The sequence below is a fragment of the Chlamydotis macqueenii genome, chromosome 18 (assembly GCF_036417535.1).
Source record: "Chlamydotis macqueenii isolate bChlMac1 chromosome 18, bChlMac1.mat, whole genome shotgun sequence".
In the NCBI taxonomy this organism is placed as follows: Eukaryota; Metazoa; Chordata; class Aves; order Otidiformes; family Otididae; genus Chlamydotis; species Chlamydotis macqueenii.
The window spans coordinates 9,426,963-9,445,806 of record NC_141573.1 but is presented as its reverse complement, the minus strand read 5'-3'; the positions used below and the strand labels follow the sequence as shown (position 1 = coordinate 9,445,806).

At 55.8% G+C, this 18,844-nt stretch overlaps 1 protein-coding gene across 1 annotated transcript in view; it reads right to left on the bottom strand.

The window, feature by feature from the left end:
- Nucleotides 1-18,844, bottom strand: part of NTN1 (netrin 1) — a 93,761-nt gene that overhangs the window by 5,909 nt on the left and 69,008 nt on the right. Inside the window, exon 5 of the mRNA XM_086762330.1 lies at nt 2,225-2,299. Within this exon, the coding sequence (XP_086618456.1) occupies nt 2,225-2,299 (75 nt within the window). The remainder of the gene's footprint in view (nt 1-2,224; nt 2,300-18,844) is intronic.

The following is an 18,844-nucleotide window of genomic DNA, read 5'->3' as shown; positions in this document are numbered from 1 at the left end:
AACATCTCCCTGAAGACGGAACAAGCCGAGAAGCAAAACCGCGCTGGGGCCACCGCTCGAGCAAAACCCACCGCTGCCACCACTGAAACATAACCCTCGCCCCCAGAGCCCCAGGGTAAGAAAATGCTGCTCAGCTGGGAAACATGGATCAATGTCCATTTTTTTCCACCCTACCGTCCTTCGAAACCCCAGGGCCAATTTGGATCACGACAGGTCCAAGATTCCTGCCGTCAAGTAACTGCTTTCTCCTCTTTCCAAGAAGAAATGTTCCAGCGCGGGCTCAGCCCTTTGGAGATACCAGACAAGCCAGGTGGAAAAGTGAAGGGATGAATGTGCCATGTGTGGGAAACACGCTTGTGCCTTATTAGCCAGCAGAGAATCCACCCACGAGGAACCCTGCAGCTTTAGTAGCCTGGTGCTCGGCCCCTGCTCCCATCTTTAATAGCCTGGTGTTCTAGCAGTGACTTTCTCACATGCAATTAAACCCTTTTCTCTCAGAAAAAGGCATTTTTTGGACCTTTCCAACATCTGATGAACCTCCATCAGCTCCTACGAGCACGGCCAGACCCCAGCGCAGCCTCTCTGGATGGGGACCACGGCCCCAGCCTTGGCCGCTCGTCCCTGCCAAGGACCAAAACCATTTTGCCACATGGGGAACAGAAGAATAAACGGGAATGCAAATAAAATGTTTGCCTCCCAGCCCTATTTCTTCCGGCACGGGGAGGTGCTGGAGCACAAAGCAAGCGTGGAGCATCCCTCGGCCGGCCCCGCTGGGAAGCGCCTTGTCCAGGGACGAGCTGTTAAATGGGAATTCGTTCTGCTCTTGCAAACACTTCCCGGACACGCTGAGCTGCTGCTGTGAGCGTGTTCGAAGGAGGGAGGAGGTACCTCCGTTCCAGGGTGCTTTGATGAAGATGGGATGGGAATTTTTTCCTGGTAATTTGGTGAAAATATATACACACACATATATATATATACACAGAAATACACATATATGCATGCATATATATTTTTTTAATGTATTCCTCTAATGTGGAGGGGAAGGGCTGGCAGACACTGGGGCGATCGCAGCCCCGCAGATGCCAAGCCCTGTCCCGCAGCCTCCTCATTCCCTGGTTGCTCACAAGTTTGAAGGCTCAGCTCAAAGCCAGGCTCACCTACGCACAGCCCGCTCCCCGTCCCTGGGTCAAACCCAAAGGCTGGTGGTTGGTGTGTCCCCCCGCCCAGTTTACGGCGGGGTGAGGTAATTTCCAGTCCCTATGTATGTTTAGCAGCATTTGTAAACATCTCCCGGCACACAGCCAGCTCTACCTGATTTTTCCAGGTCGGTCCCATTCCCGACGCTTGGCTCATCCCAACAGCGCTGGCACGGCTGGCGAAGGAGGGCGATGCTCCGGGCAGGCAGGATGGGGCAGAACCATCCCTCCCCACCCGCCCGTGCCGCAGCAGCTCCGTGCTGGCAGGCGATGGCCAAGCCAGGGTGGAGAGGGGCTGCTGAGCCCCATGGGAGGGCTTCAAGGGGTTTTCCCCTCCAGGAATCCCTCTAAATGCTTCCTGATGACCACATTGGGAATGGACCCACAATAAAAATAAGCCCAGGAGCAGAGAGGTGAGGCAGGAGCTGGGGGTGTGCCTGCTCCAGGCCGGAGCTCTGGAAGGATGCTCAGGACCTCGAGTACCACCAAGGATGGAGATCCCACAGCCTCCCTGGCTTGTCCCAGGACTGTACCTGGGAATTGCTCTGAACTTGCCTGGGAATCACAGAGGAGATGGAGCCAGATGATAAGGAACAACCTACCGCTCATCCCATTTTTAAAAGCTGCTGCACATAACAGCACAGGGAGAAGAGACAGGACATGGTGTCATCATAACACAGAAGACACAGGGTGATGAGGACACTATGGACCCTGATTTGGGGGTTGTCTCAGTGTCTGCAGAGCGACTCCAGGAAACAAATTGCATCTCTGCTCCGCCAAGCATCACTACCCAGGGCTTCCTCTCCAAACCCAGAAAAAACCATCCCCCAAATCGCACACACCCCACCACGGGCAGCTGCCGCGAAGCAAAGCTGGGCTGCCTGGTCCCTGGTTGTGGTTGGGACCCAGCCGGCAACCTGCCCTTGGGCTGGGTGGGCCTGGGGACACCAGGGAGGGAGATGCTCCTGCTCTGCATCCCTTCGCAACCTCTGGTCCCTGGGAAGCGTCGGCGGAGAGGGGCGACTCACCGTAGTCTTTCTTGCAGTACTTCTTCATGTTGATCTTCAGCTTCCCCTTGGAGGCTTTGCAGTACGAGTCACAATCTGCAGGAGAGAGGGGGAGGGCAAGAAAACATTAACAAAACAAATTAGCCTTAAAATGAAGAAAAGGCTGGGGGAAGAGCGGGGACAGCTCAAAGCTGCAGCCTGCCGTGAATAAGCAGCGTGCCTGTGATATCCATCTGCCAGGCCCCGATTGGGTCTTCGAAGGGGGCATTCAGAAAAAACCCTTCCTTTCTAAAGAAAGCTTTTCACAAAGGAAACCGTCCTCCCGCCTGCCTCCCCCAGCCCAGCTTCCCCGCGCCGCCTCTGTCTTCCTGGGAGACCCCGGGGCCTCCCTTATTGTGCCCACCCAGAGCTTTTGAGAGCCACACAAATTCCCCCTGTTCTCCAGCTCCCAACTGGAGCCTGCCCGGAGCCCACAGAGGCCCCATTGTCACCCCTAACCCGGGCCGGTGTCAGCCTTTGGCATTCATTGCGGAGCGATTCGGGCTGGGGTCACCCTCCGACAATGGGGGTCAGAGAGGAAATTAGCAGCCCATGAAGCATTAGCAAAGCCTTTTGGTGTCCACTCTACTGAAGTGTGCAAATAAAATACCCCAGTAGGAACGTTTCGTTTCTAATGGGCCCCCACCTCTGGGACACGCGGGCTTCGCTCGGGTGGCGCGGCGGGGGGGAGCGTTGGCACGACGGCCTGGCAGCGCCGGCGCGGCAGCCCGGCGGGGTCTGGAGGCAGGCCACGGTCCCGGGCCGCTGTCGGGATGCTGAGCCCTGCGCTGGTAGCTGCTGCTCCCCGGGGATCTGCTTCCGCGTGGGATGCGGCTGGATGGCATCACACCAGTTGGTGCCCTCCAGGCACTGCTGGGAACATCCCAGTGGCACCACAGCCGGGCAATGCCACTGTGGCTGGAGATGTACCACCCCACGGCAGCTCCCTAAATTGGGGCTGGCTCATGGACGTGCTCTCCATGCACATCCCATGTCTCCTCAGCACCCATGGGTGCTAAAGAGAGGCCCCCAGCACCACAGAAACCCCACATTTGGGGGAAAATGGGACACATCTGGCTGCAGCAGGAGGCTTTGGTACATCGCCACCTCTCCCAACTGCCCATCGCTCCTCCACAGCCACCGCTGGGGACCAGGTGGGAAAACCTGCTGAAAGGCCACAGTGGGGCCCCGGGGCTCTGCGAGCAGGGTGGGGCAGTGGAAAGGTGGGGATACTGCTGGTACCCCATGGCCAGCAGACACGAGGTGCCCGTATCGTCCCCCAGGTCACATTGGCAGTGCCACAGCAGAATCATGCTTGCCCATGCATCACCTCACACTCTCCAGTAGACCATGACCTGAAATCCTGGGGGATAAGCTGTGCAGCACCCCCGTGTCCCCCTTTAGCATGGCTGTGTCACACAGGGTGGCATGTGCCACAGCCTCAGTAGGGCTTGAGGGCTTCTTATGTACTGCACAAGACCTTGCAAGAAGCAGCTCCTTCCTAGAGAAGCTGAGACTAAGCAGGCTGGGAGGGGAAACTGAGGCACAGTGTTGGGATGTGGCTGCACAGCCAGAACAGCTGCAGCATTTCCTGGCGATCGCTCTGTCTGCAGTTCTGCTGCCTCCACAGGGGCTGTGATGCGAAGCCAGCTTTGGGACAGGGCCATGTTGGAGGAGACCTTCTCCAGCTTTGGATGCTCTGAGCTGGCCCAGGCAAGGAGAGCACTGAGGACTGCAGACACAGTGCACTGGGTGCTCTACTCCCTCTCAGCTGGCCAGCCCCAGGACAGAAGGTGTCCTTGGAGTAGGAGGTGGGTTCAGAAACATGGGGAGCTTTCTCAGGTGGAGAGGAGATGCTCCAGAAAGTCTCATGGACCCCAGACCCAACCCTCCCCATAGGCAGCACAGCCAAACCCACCCTGAGCCAAGCAGTAGCTTCTTTTTTGAGCTTGAGTGAGGAAACCAACAGGAGGAGGAAACCCAGAGCGCTGAACACCCACGCATCCCAAGATCATCGGGTACTACCTCAGTACCAACACCTCCGGTCCACGCGCGCCCCAGCCCCTCTCAACGTGGCCAGGCAGAAAGTTGCCTCATCTCAGCACCGTCCTCCTGCCCCATTGCTGCTCCTGTTCCTCAGGAGAGCACCCACAGTAATACACAGTTTCACGCTCTTTCGGTGTGACCTAGCCAGGACCAAAAGTGAAAGCTATGACATGAAATTGGGCACCTTCCTTCTGCAAGAGTCCCAGCTGTGGTCTCTGCCCAGCTACAGCCCGGCCAAAGCCCTTCAAAACCCAGGAGCTGAGCTGATGGCTGAGGGGTTCCAGCACCCCATGCCTCCCCTTTGCTTTTCTCACCTAAGACAACTCTGAACGTCAAGTAAAACTTGAAACGCACTGAGAAAAGAGCAAATATTCCACAAAAATCTGTAGTTCAGACAATGGAGATGCACTAGAGAAGTCCCAGCCATGCCTAAGTGGCAGGATGCCACCACGCAGAGGGATGTGGCTGCCTGGCATCATCGAGCCCAGGGAACAGAAATATTCCTGATCCAACTCACTGGTCAGCCGTTCCTGGCCATAAACATTGACGGCAAAGTCTATAAGGGAAATAAAGGTGCATGCAGTGACCTAACAGCCCACGGACGCTCTCCCTCACCTGCCCGGTGGGGCAGGGCACTGACAGGGCCATCGGGCTGCTCCGCTGGGCAGCCGGCGTCGTTCTGCTCAACCGCAGATTGCCGGTGTTCTTCAGGACACTAACGTGGTTGTGATAAACATGATGATGGTTCTCCCCTGGCACAAAAATCCCAGAGGTCTACAGATATCTATCCCCGCCTTTATATCTCGGCCCCCATGCTGTAGCTGGTCCACTGCAGAGGCTAGCACGAGCGCAGGCAGGGAGCAGGGACAATGCTGGGGAGCTCTGGCTGCAGGTCTCTTGTCCCCTGGCCAAATGGGTGGCAGACAGACAGATGCTGGGGAGCAGTGGGCTCTGAGCACTAGCGATGGGCGGGGGGGGGACAGCAGCTCCCAGCCGCACACCCCACGGCTTGGTGCCGGGACCTGCAAGGGGGTCTGCACCAGCCGGGCTGGCAGGACCCACAGAGAGCAGATCCTCCTCCAGCCCCAAGAAACAGCGATCAGACAGAAACCATCACTCTGGACTTAAGTGCAGACTGCTCACAACAACACCTCCAAGTCCCTTCAGCAGCCTCTCCCCACAGAAACATCTCTGAGCTTCCCAACTCCTACCCTACCACCACGATACTTCCACTCTCCCTGAGATCACTGACCTGCCAGAATCCCATCCCAGCACCGTTTCCAGCTGCCCCCAAGCCCTCCAGGACAGCTCCCCATCCCCACAGCCTCCGCTCGCTCCCATGGTACAAACCTGGAGCCAGGCTTACAGCTCAGGACACCCAGCTCCAGCCGAGGTCCGACCCTGCTGTTAGTGACTCTGCTTCCCTTTCTCTCCCTTTTTTTCCCCTCCCGAGCCCACGGGCTGTGCCAGAGCCTCAGCTGGTTTACATTGAACTTGATGTGGCCAGAGCCAGCTGGTGTAAATCAGTGTAAATCACCAGATGCCAGGGCGGATTTCCATGGGTGGGGGATTTGCCCCGCTTCATTTCCTTTGTCTCCTACGTGGAGAGCTCTCCTGCCTCCTGGGTGACTCGGAAGTCCTGCGGGGCCTCTTTGGGAGGGCACATGAAGTTTCTCAGCAGAACTTCTCAGAATTTTTTCAAAGCACTGAGTTTCGTGTTTGCTGGTGAGCGGTGCTGTGTGTGTGGGGTGATGCTGGAAGATCACCGCTTGCTCAGGGAAAGCGTACAAAGGGGATGCTACAGGGTGTTGTTTCAGTGCTGCCTGGTGCCTGGAAAAGACTCTGCTCCCGTCCATTAAGTGATGTTTCAGCAGCTCAGGCTCTGGGGGAAGGTTTACTGAGCTGCGGGTCTCCTGATGGAAGGTGATAGCAGAGCCATGTGCACAGGAGATACCACACGATGTGAGATTCTTTCAGAAGTTGTCCCCAAATTCTTCTGTCACAAACCTACAGAGTCCCAAGGGACGTGTCCCTTGTCCTGGCTGCACGGGAGGCTCCCTGTCCTGCAGGTCCCTCTCGCCTGTCTCCATGGGGCTGCAGAGGCTCAGCCTGGGGTCACCTGTCCTTGGAAGGTGATGCCAGAGTCCTGCTAAAAGGCCAGGCTGAGCACAAAAGGAGGCTGCCTGAGGAGGTGAAGCCACCTCTGGGATGGGGAACAACCTGGTACCTGAAGCATGGGGTGGTGAATGTTCAGGTCCTGTCCACCCAGGTCCTACAGGCACGGTGGGGTGGACGCCACTGGGGCCAGCCCCGGCTCTCTGCCCCGTTGTGTTCTACACGGATGTCCCCTGCACGTGGGGGTGCAGAACAAGGCGGGGGACCTGCCCTCCACAGACCCTGCAACCTCGCCCAGTCCGTCCTGGCCTGCGTTCGGCCTGGCCACCGACCTCTGAAGGACTCAAACACCCCTGGCCACAGCCCCATGTTACAGGAGAAATGGAGTGGTGATGCCCGAACCCCTCCTCCCCCTGCTCCCAGCGCTTTCCTCCCCGAGTTTGCTCAGCTGTGCAAATATTTCAGCGCAAATCCGTGTTTCGGAGATACAAACCCAAAGCACAACCAGACCCTGGTGCTTTTTTTTTTGTTTTCATCACCGCATCCTAACGCGCCGTGACCCGCAGCGGAGCCATCCTACACCTCCCCGCCGGATCCCCTGGGCTGGGAGCCGCCGGCCACTTCCCTGCGGGAAAGCACAGCTTTTCTGCGTTTCCCAGAGAAGCGGAGTGGGAGGGGAGCTGGGGGAGGTGGCTGGTGCTCCTTGCTCACAGAGGGCTGGGAGCAGGTGGTGGGTGGCTGTTTCGTGTCCATCGCAGCTCGGTAAAATGTGTCAGCGTAGCATTCAGCAGCTTTGCAGCTCAGCCCATCCACTTGATATCACTAATTCTCTGGCTGAGAAAAGGGTTTTCACAGCTAAACACCTCCTTTGTTTTGCTTAATTTTTTTTTGCAAAAGTTTTTTTTTTTTTTTAAATAATTTCTTCATTTTCAGGGGTTGTCTAAGCAAGGATGGGGCCGCTAGCACGGGACCGCAGGCTGTGGGAAGCTGGGGTTCTGGTCACCCCGCGCTTTCCTAACGCACCCCCGCCGGAGCACTGATGCTTTCGGGGTTGGGCAGGACGGGGGTGGCGGCAGCCGGAGCTCGGGGTGCCGAGCGGCGTTCCTGAGAAGATGCTGCGCGAGACCAGGTCTTGCTGCGCTTGCAGATCCAAAACGAGTTCTAAGCCTCTGCGAAAGCCACATGTCGGCAACGGAAATGAAAGGCCCCTTGATTCTGACAGGATAGAACGATTAAAGCCACGTTTCTTGGCCTGGGTACCTGACTCAAAATGCGGATATAAGGCTTAGATCCCCACAGGGATTCAGATTTCTAATCCCAATGTATGCAGCTAAATTCCTATTGATTTCCCCTAGGAAGGGCCCTTTGTGGGCTGAGATCCAAAGTGGAGGTGTCGTGGCTTAGGAAGGGAGACCCAGCCTTGACCGTTTGGCCTCACCATCTCAGCAGGTTGAGGTGCTCGCCCGCAATCCCTCTGTGAGCTCCCCGAGGGACTGCGCTTCTTGCTGGGGCTCTGCGGGTGGGAGTCCGTGCATCCCCACCTCCCGTTTGCGCCGGGTGGGATGTGCAACCAAAACGAGCAGTAAAATGAAGGTGCGGGTCCAAACGTCAAATCCTAAATCCGTGAGCCCATCGCTGGAGAGAGCGGGGCTGAGAAAATGGGAGTAGGGTTCTGCTCGGGGTGCAGGACATCTCCAGAGCTGGCCAGCCCAGATCAATGGGGATGTTCCGATTTCCTCTCATGCAAGGAGACCATGGTGGTGAACAGCATTCATCATTTTTGTGATCCCTGGTATGCACCCCAGTGAACCCTCCCTTTGATGGGAGTCGAGGAATCCCAGCTCTGAGCTGCGGTCCATGCTCAGACCTCCCAGCTGAGCCCACAGCACTCTCAAGCAAAGCCCCAGGGTGGGTGCTGTCTGCATCAAGAGGTTTCCTGAGCTCATCCAGCAACCACAAAACTATTCCAGGTGTTCTGAGCAACCACTGTATGTCCTGTGGGATGTACAGGGCATGTTCATCAGCCTACAGCTCCACAGGTCTGCAGAGCTTCAAGCTGCCCTGTCCCCACGGGGCTGCATTCTCCTCCAAATTGTTTGGACCGCAGAAATAAATCTCCAAACCCCTTTGCAGGTGGCAACCTGACATCTTCCTCTCGTGGTTGGGAGCTCAGAGGAAAAGCACAGGTGACACGGGGATAAAACGCAATCTTCCACTGCCCATCACCAGAGCTGATGATGACCCCACGCAGGGCTGGCCCACAGCCGTTATGACAGGGATGCCTCCGGCTCTTGGACTTCTGGACACTTCCCCAGACGACCACAAAATCCCATTTCACTTCCCACAGCACTGAAGCTGCCCCTTGCTTCCATCCCAAAGACTTATTTTAACATCTCCTCCATCATTCTCAGTGAATGAACATTGGCGGTCATTTTGGAGAGCGCCAGCTCTGCTGCCCAAACACCCTTGCTCCAGGCTTCTAGCTCCTGGCCTTTGCTGACTGCGTGTCCTGAGGGAGGAGATGCTCTGGAGCAGCCCTTTTCTGGCACAGGGAGCGCGAGTGGCCTTCTCCCCGTGGGGCGAGCGGCAGGGACCGTGGTATCTCTGGCTTGCAGAGCGCACGGTGACTGAGAGGGACTGATGCCGTAATTTAACTTGGGCTGGACTCCAGTGGGAGTCTTTGTCTCAGAGCAGGCTTCTTTAATATAAAACCAAACTTAAGGCAGAGAACCACTCCCAGGTTCTTCACTTTAGCAGTGGGGTCACTTCTCCTGCGTGCCCAGCAGCCTCCCTTCCCCTCTCCGGCGGCTGAACGAAGCAGGGGAGTCTGTTACTACTCAGTTGGCTCTTCCTCCTCCTCCCTACCTGGCAACGACCCAGCTATTGTGCACGATGCCCTTTGCAATTATGACATGCAAATGAGCGCGCTTCGTTTGGGGGCTGGCTGCAGGACTCTGGCTGGGTGGCCTCGGCCGTCTCTCCGGTGTGGCTGGGAGCTGGGACGGGGAGGCACAGAATTCACAAGCCTTGGACCTGGGGCTGAGCTGTGGCTGGGTTGCTCAAGTCTTGCATTTTGTATGACCTGCAAAACGGTCCCTGGGCTAGAAACTGTCCCCTTCGCAGTCTGGGGACGGGGATCTTGGGGGTCTAGGTCTGTTCCCAGAGGATCTGTGCAAAGTCCTGGTGTAATGCAAGCCTCTGCTGTGGGGTTGTATTTAACCAGGCAGCCATGTGACTTTGTTTTCTGTCCTTGGTCACCCCTTAAGCTGGCCCAGGGTAGTCAACCTCAGAGCAGCGGTCCCCACCGCACGCCCTGGGAAAAGGAGCTGGCAGGGATTTCTCCCATCAGCTGAGACCCAGCCCCATCAGCTCCTGGGGCAGCCGTGGAGAGGGTCTGTGGCCAGTCTGCACCTGCCCAGGCACGCGAGCATCTTCTGGTCTCCCAAGCAGTCTCAGGAGTGCTCTCAGGACTCCCTGGGTCCACCTGGCAGGAGTATCCTGACCCCTGCCTCCAGCCCTGCCTGCCCAGTGCTGCCCACCACGTCCTGGGCCACCAGCACGTCGCTGGCTGCAAAGGGTCCTCAAGGGACAGAAGGTTTCAAAGGCATCCTCAGGCCATGGCCAGGATGCTCTGTGCCTGATCTGGTGACTTGTTGCATGATGCTGGGAGAAAAGGTGGCTGAAAACCACTCGCGCCCCATGCCACACACCCCCTGCGAAGGGGGAGCGGGGTCCGCAGCCCTGCAGGCATCTCCAGCAAGGAAAACTGCCCTTAACCTCTCCCTTGGAACGAGAAGGTGAAAATGAGCCCACAGTGGCCTCCTTTCTTCTGCCTGAGCAAGATTGATTGAATAACAAATTGTCGCAAATAAAGCATGTAATTAGATTAAAGCCCTCTTGCCTGGAGCGGGTGGAGAGCAGCGGCCGGACGCTTCACAGGAGCCCAGTCGGTTTCGAGCCACGACGCGCTGCGGCATCCCGGCAGCTCAGTCCCTGCATGGCTCAGATGTCGCCGGCCCGTTTGGTCCAGCCCTGGGACCCCCGACTACTGCGTTCAGAGCAGAGCCCACCCCCAGGCATCACCCGAGCCCTGCTGCGGGTTGGAGTGCGTTTGCTCCCTGCTGCCAGTTTTGGGATGGGAAGGAAAGTACCTCAGCAAGGTTTGGTGTTTTGGGGCATGGGTGCCCACCACAGCCACAGCCGCGTGAGCATCCCAATTATTCCCATACATAAAGGGAAAAAGCAGGCACTGGTGGGGACAGCCCAGCTGTGCCAGACACCAAAACGCTGGAAAACACCACACGAACACGAGAGATTTATGGCGCATCCACCCCTGGCTCTGCACCCTCCTCGCCCCTCTCCTGGCAGCACATTTCCCACCCGCTCCTCGCAGCGGCAAACCCAGCGCTGAGCCCCAGGAGACGGGGGGGATGCGGGGTGCCAGCCCCAACAGCGCGGCTGGGAACACGTCCCCAGCCTCCAACTGCGGACGGACTCCAGGGTTGCCGCTCCCGGCGCCCCCGGGGACGCAGCCCTGCTGAGAGCCGCAGTCGACATGATTAAATACATTAATAGGAAACCATCTGTCTTCGGGAGCGTTGGCCACCCTATAAATTCCCGGCCTGACATCAGCTCCCCGGCCGAGCGGGCGCTGCGTGGGACGTGGGGGCAGGATGTAACCGGAGCCGGGGCAAATCAAACTTTCCGCTCCGGGGGAAACACGGCAATGGAGAGCCGGTGCTGGGGACACGCGCTCTGTTTGCCAAGGGGAAGCAGCACTTGGAAATGTCCCAGGAAGGGGAGAGAATCTGTTCATTTAGCTTCAAATCCATAATTTCTTTTTTTTTTTTTTAGATGGGTTTGATGGTGATGCTGGGCTTGCAAGTCTTTGCTCTGAAGCTTGTGGCTTCACTACGGCACCCAGGGCTTGAGGGCACCCAGGTCCCCCCAGTGTCAGAAGGACAGTCCCCAAGGTGGCAGCATCCCTAATCTGGGGATGTGGGGATGGAGGGATGCAGGGATGGAGGAATGGAGGGAGGTGGGGATGGAAGGAAGCAGGACTGGAGGGATGTAGAGATGGAAGAATGGATTTGGGAATGAAGGGGTGCAGGGATGAAGGGATATGGGGGTGCAGGAAGCCCTACAATGGGGTTATAAGAGCATGATGCAGTTGTGTGTGAAGCTTATCTGCATTTCAGCAGAAGTTTTGTGGTGGTTTTTTTTTCTTTTCTTTTTTTTTTTTTTCCACGGGCTTTCTGAAATATTTTGAAATCACTAGAAGTTTCCTCACGGGAAGCCCCCCACCCCTATTGTGCTCACAGCCATTCACTGTGGATCACCATGAGAAACCTCTTTTCAGGAGGGAACTGGATGCTGCGGCCGATCAATCAGTCAATCAATCACACAGTCAATCCATCACCTTGCTTACAGCCTGAGACAGGCAAGAGAATACCCATGCAGGGCTAAATTAATGACTCATTTGGATGGGTACAAAGCTGCAGACCCCCAGACTGAGCCCACATTTACACCAGGGTGACCGAAATGAGAATTTCACCTCCCGATTGTACCACAGGCGGCTGTGGAGCCCTTTATTCCCAGCCTAAAGGATGCTCCCGGCTCTCCACAGAGCTCAGGCGCACTGTTAGTGCGTCCTTGGAGCAAAGAGCTGTGATTTTTCTCTCCATCAGTTCACAGTTTCCCCTGGCCATGCCCTGCCCCAACTCTGGGAGCATCCTCACCAAGGCAGAGCGGGAATGGGCTGTGCTCGCATCCCAGCAGCTCGTCTCCAGCCCAGCTGGGATCCCTTCGGGCAGGAGGCGAGCGCTGCCAAGCCCTGCTCCCAGCTCTGACCGGTCCTTGTGCTGCTGATCCCCTCCAGATGTGCGAGCAGTAACACCAGTGTGCGCACAGGCACATCCTCCCTTTCAGTGCCAGTGATTACCGAGACACCTCGCTACTTCAATTCCAAAAAAACCCCTAAGGCTATCTGTTACTCTGCTTGCAATTCTCCTGAGTTAAAACTTTGTGATTTCCTTTGTTGATCTGGAGGCAAATCTAGTTTGAAACCAGACACACCCTCAGGCTTTTCCTTCTCAATTCATAATGCCAGTACAATGCCTTTTGATAGTCCCTTTCGTGTTCTATGTGCAAGGTGCTACAGAAGTTGAGGTTTTTTTGGTGTATTTTTTCCAGTTTACCTCTGATAAAGGAGATCTGCCCAAGGAGCAGCCTCCCACGGGAGCCGGTGGTCCCTGTGCCCACTGGAAAGCATCCCTTGCTCCTCTGGCTGGGTGCTGTGCTCCCCAGGGTGCTGCACCCAGCAGCAACTTGGGGGAGGCTGCGTGGATGGCTCTACCGTGTCCAGCAGCCCAGTAGCCCAGCAGCTGAGGCTGGTAGCCAGGCAGCGAGCCTGCCCAGCCGAGCAGGGACCCAGGCCTGCTGGGCTGACTGTGCTTGGGGCCACTCGTTTGAGATATGGGAGGGCTGCAATGGTCAATGCGTGTTGGCAGGGTTGGTTTGGGACCACCTCTAAGACAAAACCATGGCACAGGGGGAGACCCCAACAAAACCATCACCCCATGAGGAGCCAAGGTGATGGGAAGCAGGAGGTGACAGGGTTTCAAGGGACATCTCCCCTGCCCCTCTGACTCAGCCTCCAAGGCTACATTGGCAAGACACCATGGGCAGGTGCCACCCTCCAAACACAATGACCATGGTGCAAACCAGGCGCAGAGCTGCTCCCTTCCCTCCCTGCTTGCTCAGTGCTCTTGGAAGGAGGGAAGACATGAACTTCAGCGTGGCGTGGGATTTGTTTCCTCCAGCCCTCCAAGAGCCCACCCAAGAGCCATGCTTACACGCCCGCACCCAAACACAGAGTGGTGAGCCAGGTTCTCACTGGCCAAGCCAACAGCACCCACTGCATTTGCCCCTGTGGATCCAACACTGGGGTGAGATTTGCCACTGACTTCACTCAGGCATGGAGCTGGTCCAGCGGTTTAGATAAGCGTTCAGGAAGGGACCGGGGAGCAATGGTTTGGCTCCATGTCCTGTCCTCTCCTGACTGGAGGTGCTACGCAATGCCAGTGGCTTGTCCCCACACTGTCATTTTCCAAGCAAGCATCGCACCCCTCGCAGATGTTGTGGAGGCAGCTGGAGGCTCACATGACATTTACTCCTTGTTTCCAGCTGCTGCAGCTCATTAAAAGGAGCTATGGTACATTTAATCCTTTCCTAATGTCACTTTTCCCTTGAAGCTGTTGCTGCAGTGATGATCGCGGTGTTTACGTGACTGGGAGCGGGAAGGACAGTGGTCCACAAGCTCTCCTTGGGATGGAGACATGGAGCCAAGAAGACCGTGTTCCTGCAGGGATGCACAGGTACAAGCTGGCTGGGAGGCTGGAAATAAGGAGGTGGCTCCCAGCTGCCCAAGCCATGAAATTCCAGCACAGCCCCCGTACTGGTGGGAGAAAGTGATTTAACTCCGCTTCTAACAGTGCCTGGTGATGTTTTGCTGGGTTGATGTGGATGCCAGTGGCAGCAGCCCTGAGGGAACCCACAGGTCCCTTTTCCTCCACGTCCATCTACGAGATCTGCATTATGCCCTTCTACTGTGGGACGAATGAGCTCCACTCTTGCTGCACACCCGTGTGATTGCCCCGGGGGTGATGGTACCTGGGAGCAGGGGACTCTCCAAGGATGGCCTTGCATCGCACCTTTTCATCTAGGCATGGGCAGGCAAAAATTGAAGCCTTTGACCTTCAGATGAAAGGAAACCAACCCTTTTTTAGGGCAGGACTACTCAAGCTACCCACAAATGATGCTGGGACAGGAGCACCAACTCATCAGAGAGGCCAATTTTCCCCATTTCTGGCTCTTAGTGGAGGATTCTGGGTAAAATTTGGAAAGTTCACCCCAAAGCCCAAGCCTGTAAATACTGAAAAGTCAGCTGCAGGCCTGGGAAGGATGCGTAGCCCCCAGCTGTGCCAAGGGACAGAATGGGAAGGGATCAGAGGGGCTTCCAAATCTGGGATGTGGGGGCAGGGTGCTGGGAGGTCCAGAGAGCCCCACGGAGGTGACGGGGGAGGTTTGCGTGGGGCGTACGTGTGCACGTACACACATGGTGCACAGGGCAGGAGTGGGTGGCATGAGGCAGTGGCTTGTCCCAAATGCTCCTGACTTTGTGTGGTGTGACAGCAGTGGCTCAGCACCACAACAGCACCCGGTCGTGCGAGATGGATGGAGAGCTGTCCTGGGGAACAAACGTTCTCAAGTGAAGGTTTTCTGCTCTTTCCTACAACGTTTCTATTTTCCCGGACCGCAGCCATAACCTTCACACGTGTTTTTTCCAAGTGAGACACAAAAGCAGGAACAGTCTTGAAAGGCTCGGACAGCCCATGGGATTGGTTTTTTTTCTGTTTTGTTTTGTTTTCTTTTTTTTTTGTTTTTCCTTGAGACTATTCCAGACTCTTCCAGAGCAGAGACCTGACTGCCCATCTCCCTTCTCCGAGCTGCCTCCAGAAGGTATCCATCATCCTCTCGTAACACGGCATGCATCCACCTCTGCGCTGGGGTGTCCGCACTCCGGGAAAACCACAACCTGGAGCCAAGCTGCTGTGGGTCCCTGTGCATCCGAGGGAGCCCCAGGGATTGCTAAGAGTGGGGTTTTTTTCCCTTTTCTGCACTTACATCCAACCTCTTCCTCACCAGCCAGGAACAGAAGAGCCCAGGCAACACCTTGAGCCCTAACAAGTTTTGGAAAGTCCAGATCTGGTTTTGAAACTGGGGAAGCTGATTTCCAGGGCAAAACCACGCAAAGTTGTATCGGTCCAATCACCTGTTTTTATTTAAGCCTACTAACTGAAATCAGCCACCTAAGATAATCATTTCCAAGCCAATCTGGATTCGATTCAGATAAGACAATGACTGACTGGCAGGTTTGTAAACCTTTTCCCCTCACTGTTTTTTTTTTTTTTTTTTTGCCTTTTCACTGTGGCCCCTTCTGCATCTCTGAACGGGTCCAGAAGAGGACAGGGTGGTAGCAAGAGCTTTCCTCGCCCCCTCCTCATTCTCCAATCTCCTGGCATGGGACAGCATGAATGCATTTCAACTAAACAATTCCGTTTTGGACTGTTTCCCCAAATTGATTCGGACCTCCGAGAGCTAAGCGGAGCCAGGCAGGGCCCCCCACGCCAAAGTCGACATTGTTCTACCCCTTGTACCCAGGCCAGCTTTGGCCTATGCTCTTTTGAAATTTACCCCTTGTTGACTCAGAGCAGTGATGACGCTAACTTGGCTCTCGGCAAGGAAGGCGCTTTCTGCCCTGTGTAGCTATGAGCAAAGGAAAAAAAGCAACATCTCTCCCAGAACTGGCTGCACCCAAAGTCTCCCACTAATTTCTTTCTCCATCTCTATAATTCTTTTGCTCCCATATCATGGAAGCTCTGGCTTGCAGACACACCTATTTAAGGGTTTGCCGAGAACACACCATGAGTTTTGGCCAGATGCTTCAGGGTGGTGGTGGGAGCTGAGCGATGATGAGACCCAGGACCGCTTGACGCTCCCCAATGAGGGGAAGGAATGAAATATGGAGAGTTCAAGCTCCCTGGACAAAACAGTGCTTTAAAAGTCTAATAAAAATCATTGTGAGAAGAATTATGATCGGATGCTGGGCCCATCTGATTGCTCAGCGTGGCTCAGCCTCCGCTGGGCTTTTGTGGGGAGGCGGTGCGAGCAGCTCCTGGTGAGATGGATTGGTCCCTTGTTGCCTCTCAGGGCAGGAGCGGGGAGATCTGGCCCTCCAGCGACACAGGGATCCAAGAGATGCTGTCAGGTCATTTCTCATGGCTCGCAGGCTGTCAGGAGGCCCGGCTTCCTCCCAGCCTCCAGCGAGGAGCCTCTTTGCTGAAAGGAGGTCTCTAACTCTGCTGAGATATTCTCAGTTACAGGCTTTATGCAAACCCAGTTGGGCTTGGGTGGATCCCCAAATAACCCTTCTCTCCACGACAAGGAGGCAGAGTTATGGGACTTGCTCCTTCCTGACGGGGCTGTTTGCTGCCAGGATCTGCAGGAGCTTGGGACTGGAGGCCATGACTTTGCCAAGCAGTGCCAAGGTAGCCCTTGTAGCAAGGCTGGAAAGTCTTGCAGACACCTACCCAAATCCTCAGTCAAAGGTGAGGGGGACATCCTGACCAATATGTTTCTGATCCCTACAGCCGATCGACACCCACCCAGGACCTACCTCTCCTCACCAGCTGCACAGGGAGCTGCTCTTCACCAAAGCATCCATGTTCAGTGCCTAAAATGGGCTGCACACACCCTTGTCCTGCTCAAAGATCCTATGCAGGCTCTACGCTCACCCTGACCCTTCTCACTGGCCAGCCAAGGGGCCATGGGGGCAAATAGCCCAGCAGCAGTCCCAGCCCACCCGACACAGTGCCTGGCACCAAGCTGGTGGCCGTGACTCACAGCCCATGGGTCACACTGCCACAGCACATCAGCTCAGGGCAGGCACCGACGAGGGCTGTGGCCAATCGAGGTGGCACGTGGAATTCAGGATGGCTGAATGCAGCTGTCCCAGTTGGCATTTGCCCAGGAGGTTCATGGAAAGAAGCTGTTTCCCTGGCTGTGTTGGTATCTGCGTGGAGCACACAGGTGGGAGATGCATCACCCCCAAACCAGTCCTGACCCGTGAGCAGAGGGGGCAGCGGAGCTGGGGCTTTGGCAGCTCTTTCCCTTCAGCAGGGATGTTGGCTGAGGGATGTGGATAAACGCTGCTTCCTCCAAGCCCTCGTCTGCATTCAGCCCCTCTCATGGTCATGGTCTAGGAATACGCAACAGGACATGGGGACTGGCAGGAATAACAGAATACCTTCAGAAAGGTCCTTTTGGACTCATGAATAGCAATGTGCTCAGATAAATGAGCTCCTAACAGCAGCAAAACACCACTGAGAGATCCCTCTGGCCAGTTCAAACTCAGGGATGCTGCTCAAGTGTCACCTCCAAGGCTGGTCAGCAGCTTAGCAGGGCAAACTGCATGCAAAGCTCACCCGAGGGATGCTTCCCACCATGGTGATGGGGCAAAGCAATCCTTCACCCACTCACAAATGCACCCCGCGCCCTGCCACCTGACCTCGAGCAGGGGAGGGGATGCCACGAGCCGAACCCTGCCTTAGGAAAGGGCTGGGGCAACGGCCCTGGGTGCAGCCCAAGGAAATGAGACTCCACCAAGGACGAGGTTCTGGCTGGGAGGTCCCCGGTGTGAGTGCCAGAGCTACTTCTGCTCCCTGGGTCCCAAGCACAGAGACACTGGAGCTCCACAACAGAGCTCTTGCTCAGGAACCAAGCTCCTTGCAGAAAGGGCTGAGAGAAGCCATGTCACATGTGGCTAGCAGGATCAGGGCAGTGATCATCCCCCTGTACTCGGCACCTCAAATACTGTGTTCAGTTTTGGGCTCCTCACTACAAAATAGGCATTGAGGTGCTGGAGCATGTCCAGAGAAGGGCAACGAAGGTGATGAAGGGTCTGGAGTACAAGTCCTGTGAGGAGAGACTCCAATCTGGAGAAGAGGATGCTCACAGGACCTTGCTGCTCTCTGGAACTACCTGAAAGCAGGTTGTAGTGACGTGGGTGTAGGTTTCTTCTCCCGAGTAACAAGTGATAGGACAAGAGGAAAAGTCCTGAAGTTGTGCCAGGGAGGTTTAGATCAGATATTAGGAAAAATTCTTTCACTGAAAGAGTTATCAAGCACTGGAACAGGCTGCCAAGGGAAGTAGTTGGTTCACCATCCCTGGAGGAATTTAAAAGATGTGTAGATGTGGTGCTTAGGGACATAACTTAGTGGTGGACTTGGCAGTGTTGGGTTTATGGTCGGACTCAATGACCTTTTCCAGCCTAAATGATTAGATGATTCTATGATGATTCTCTGATTCTACGATCTCTGCATCTCCTCGGCTGCCAAATATCCACATTTGTTGGCAGAGCCTGGGATAAAGCCGGTGGCATCATAGTACGAGAGGTCTGCTCTGCCATCCCTGCCGCAGGGGAACAGAGCGGATTTGGGAGGTTGTGGGGGGAGGAACAGACAGATCCAGGCCTGGAGCATAACATCTTGGTGTTCCCAGGCCATGAGACAGAACATTTAGTCTGCAAGTTCCTGCGAAATAGCAGGAGCCTGTGAGAAATCTGGTATTTAATCTGTGTAGCTTTTGTATTTAGGCAACGCTGGGGTTTATTATCACCTGGTGAAGGATGAAAGCCCCGCCTCGCGGGGCTGCGAGGGCTGAGCAGGGCTTGGCTGCCCGCTCAAAACGCTCAGCTTGGAAATTGCGATGCCAAGTGCCAAGAGCCCCATCCCCAAAGACTGGTCAGTAAAGTGGGCAGGCGAAGATGCTCAATTTAACGTGGTGACAGCGTGGAGCACAACTTGCCCCAGCAGCATCCAG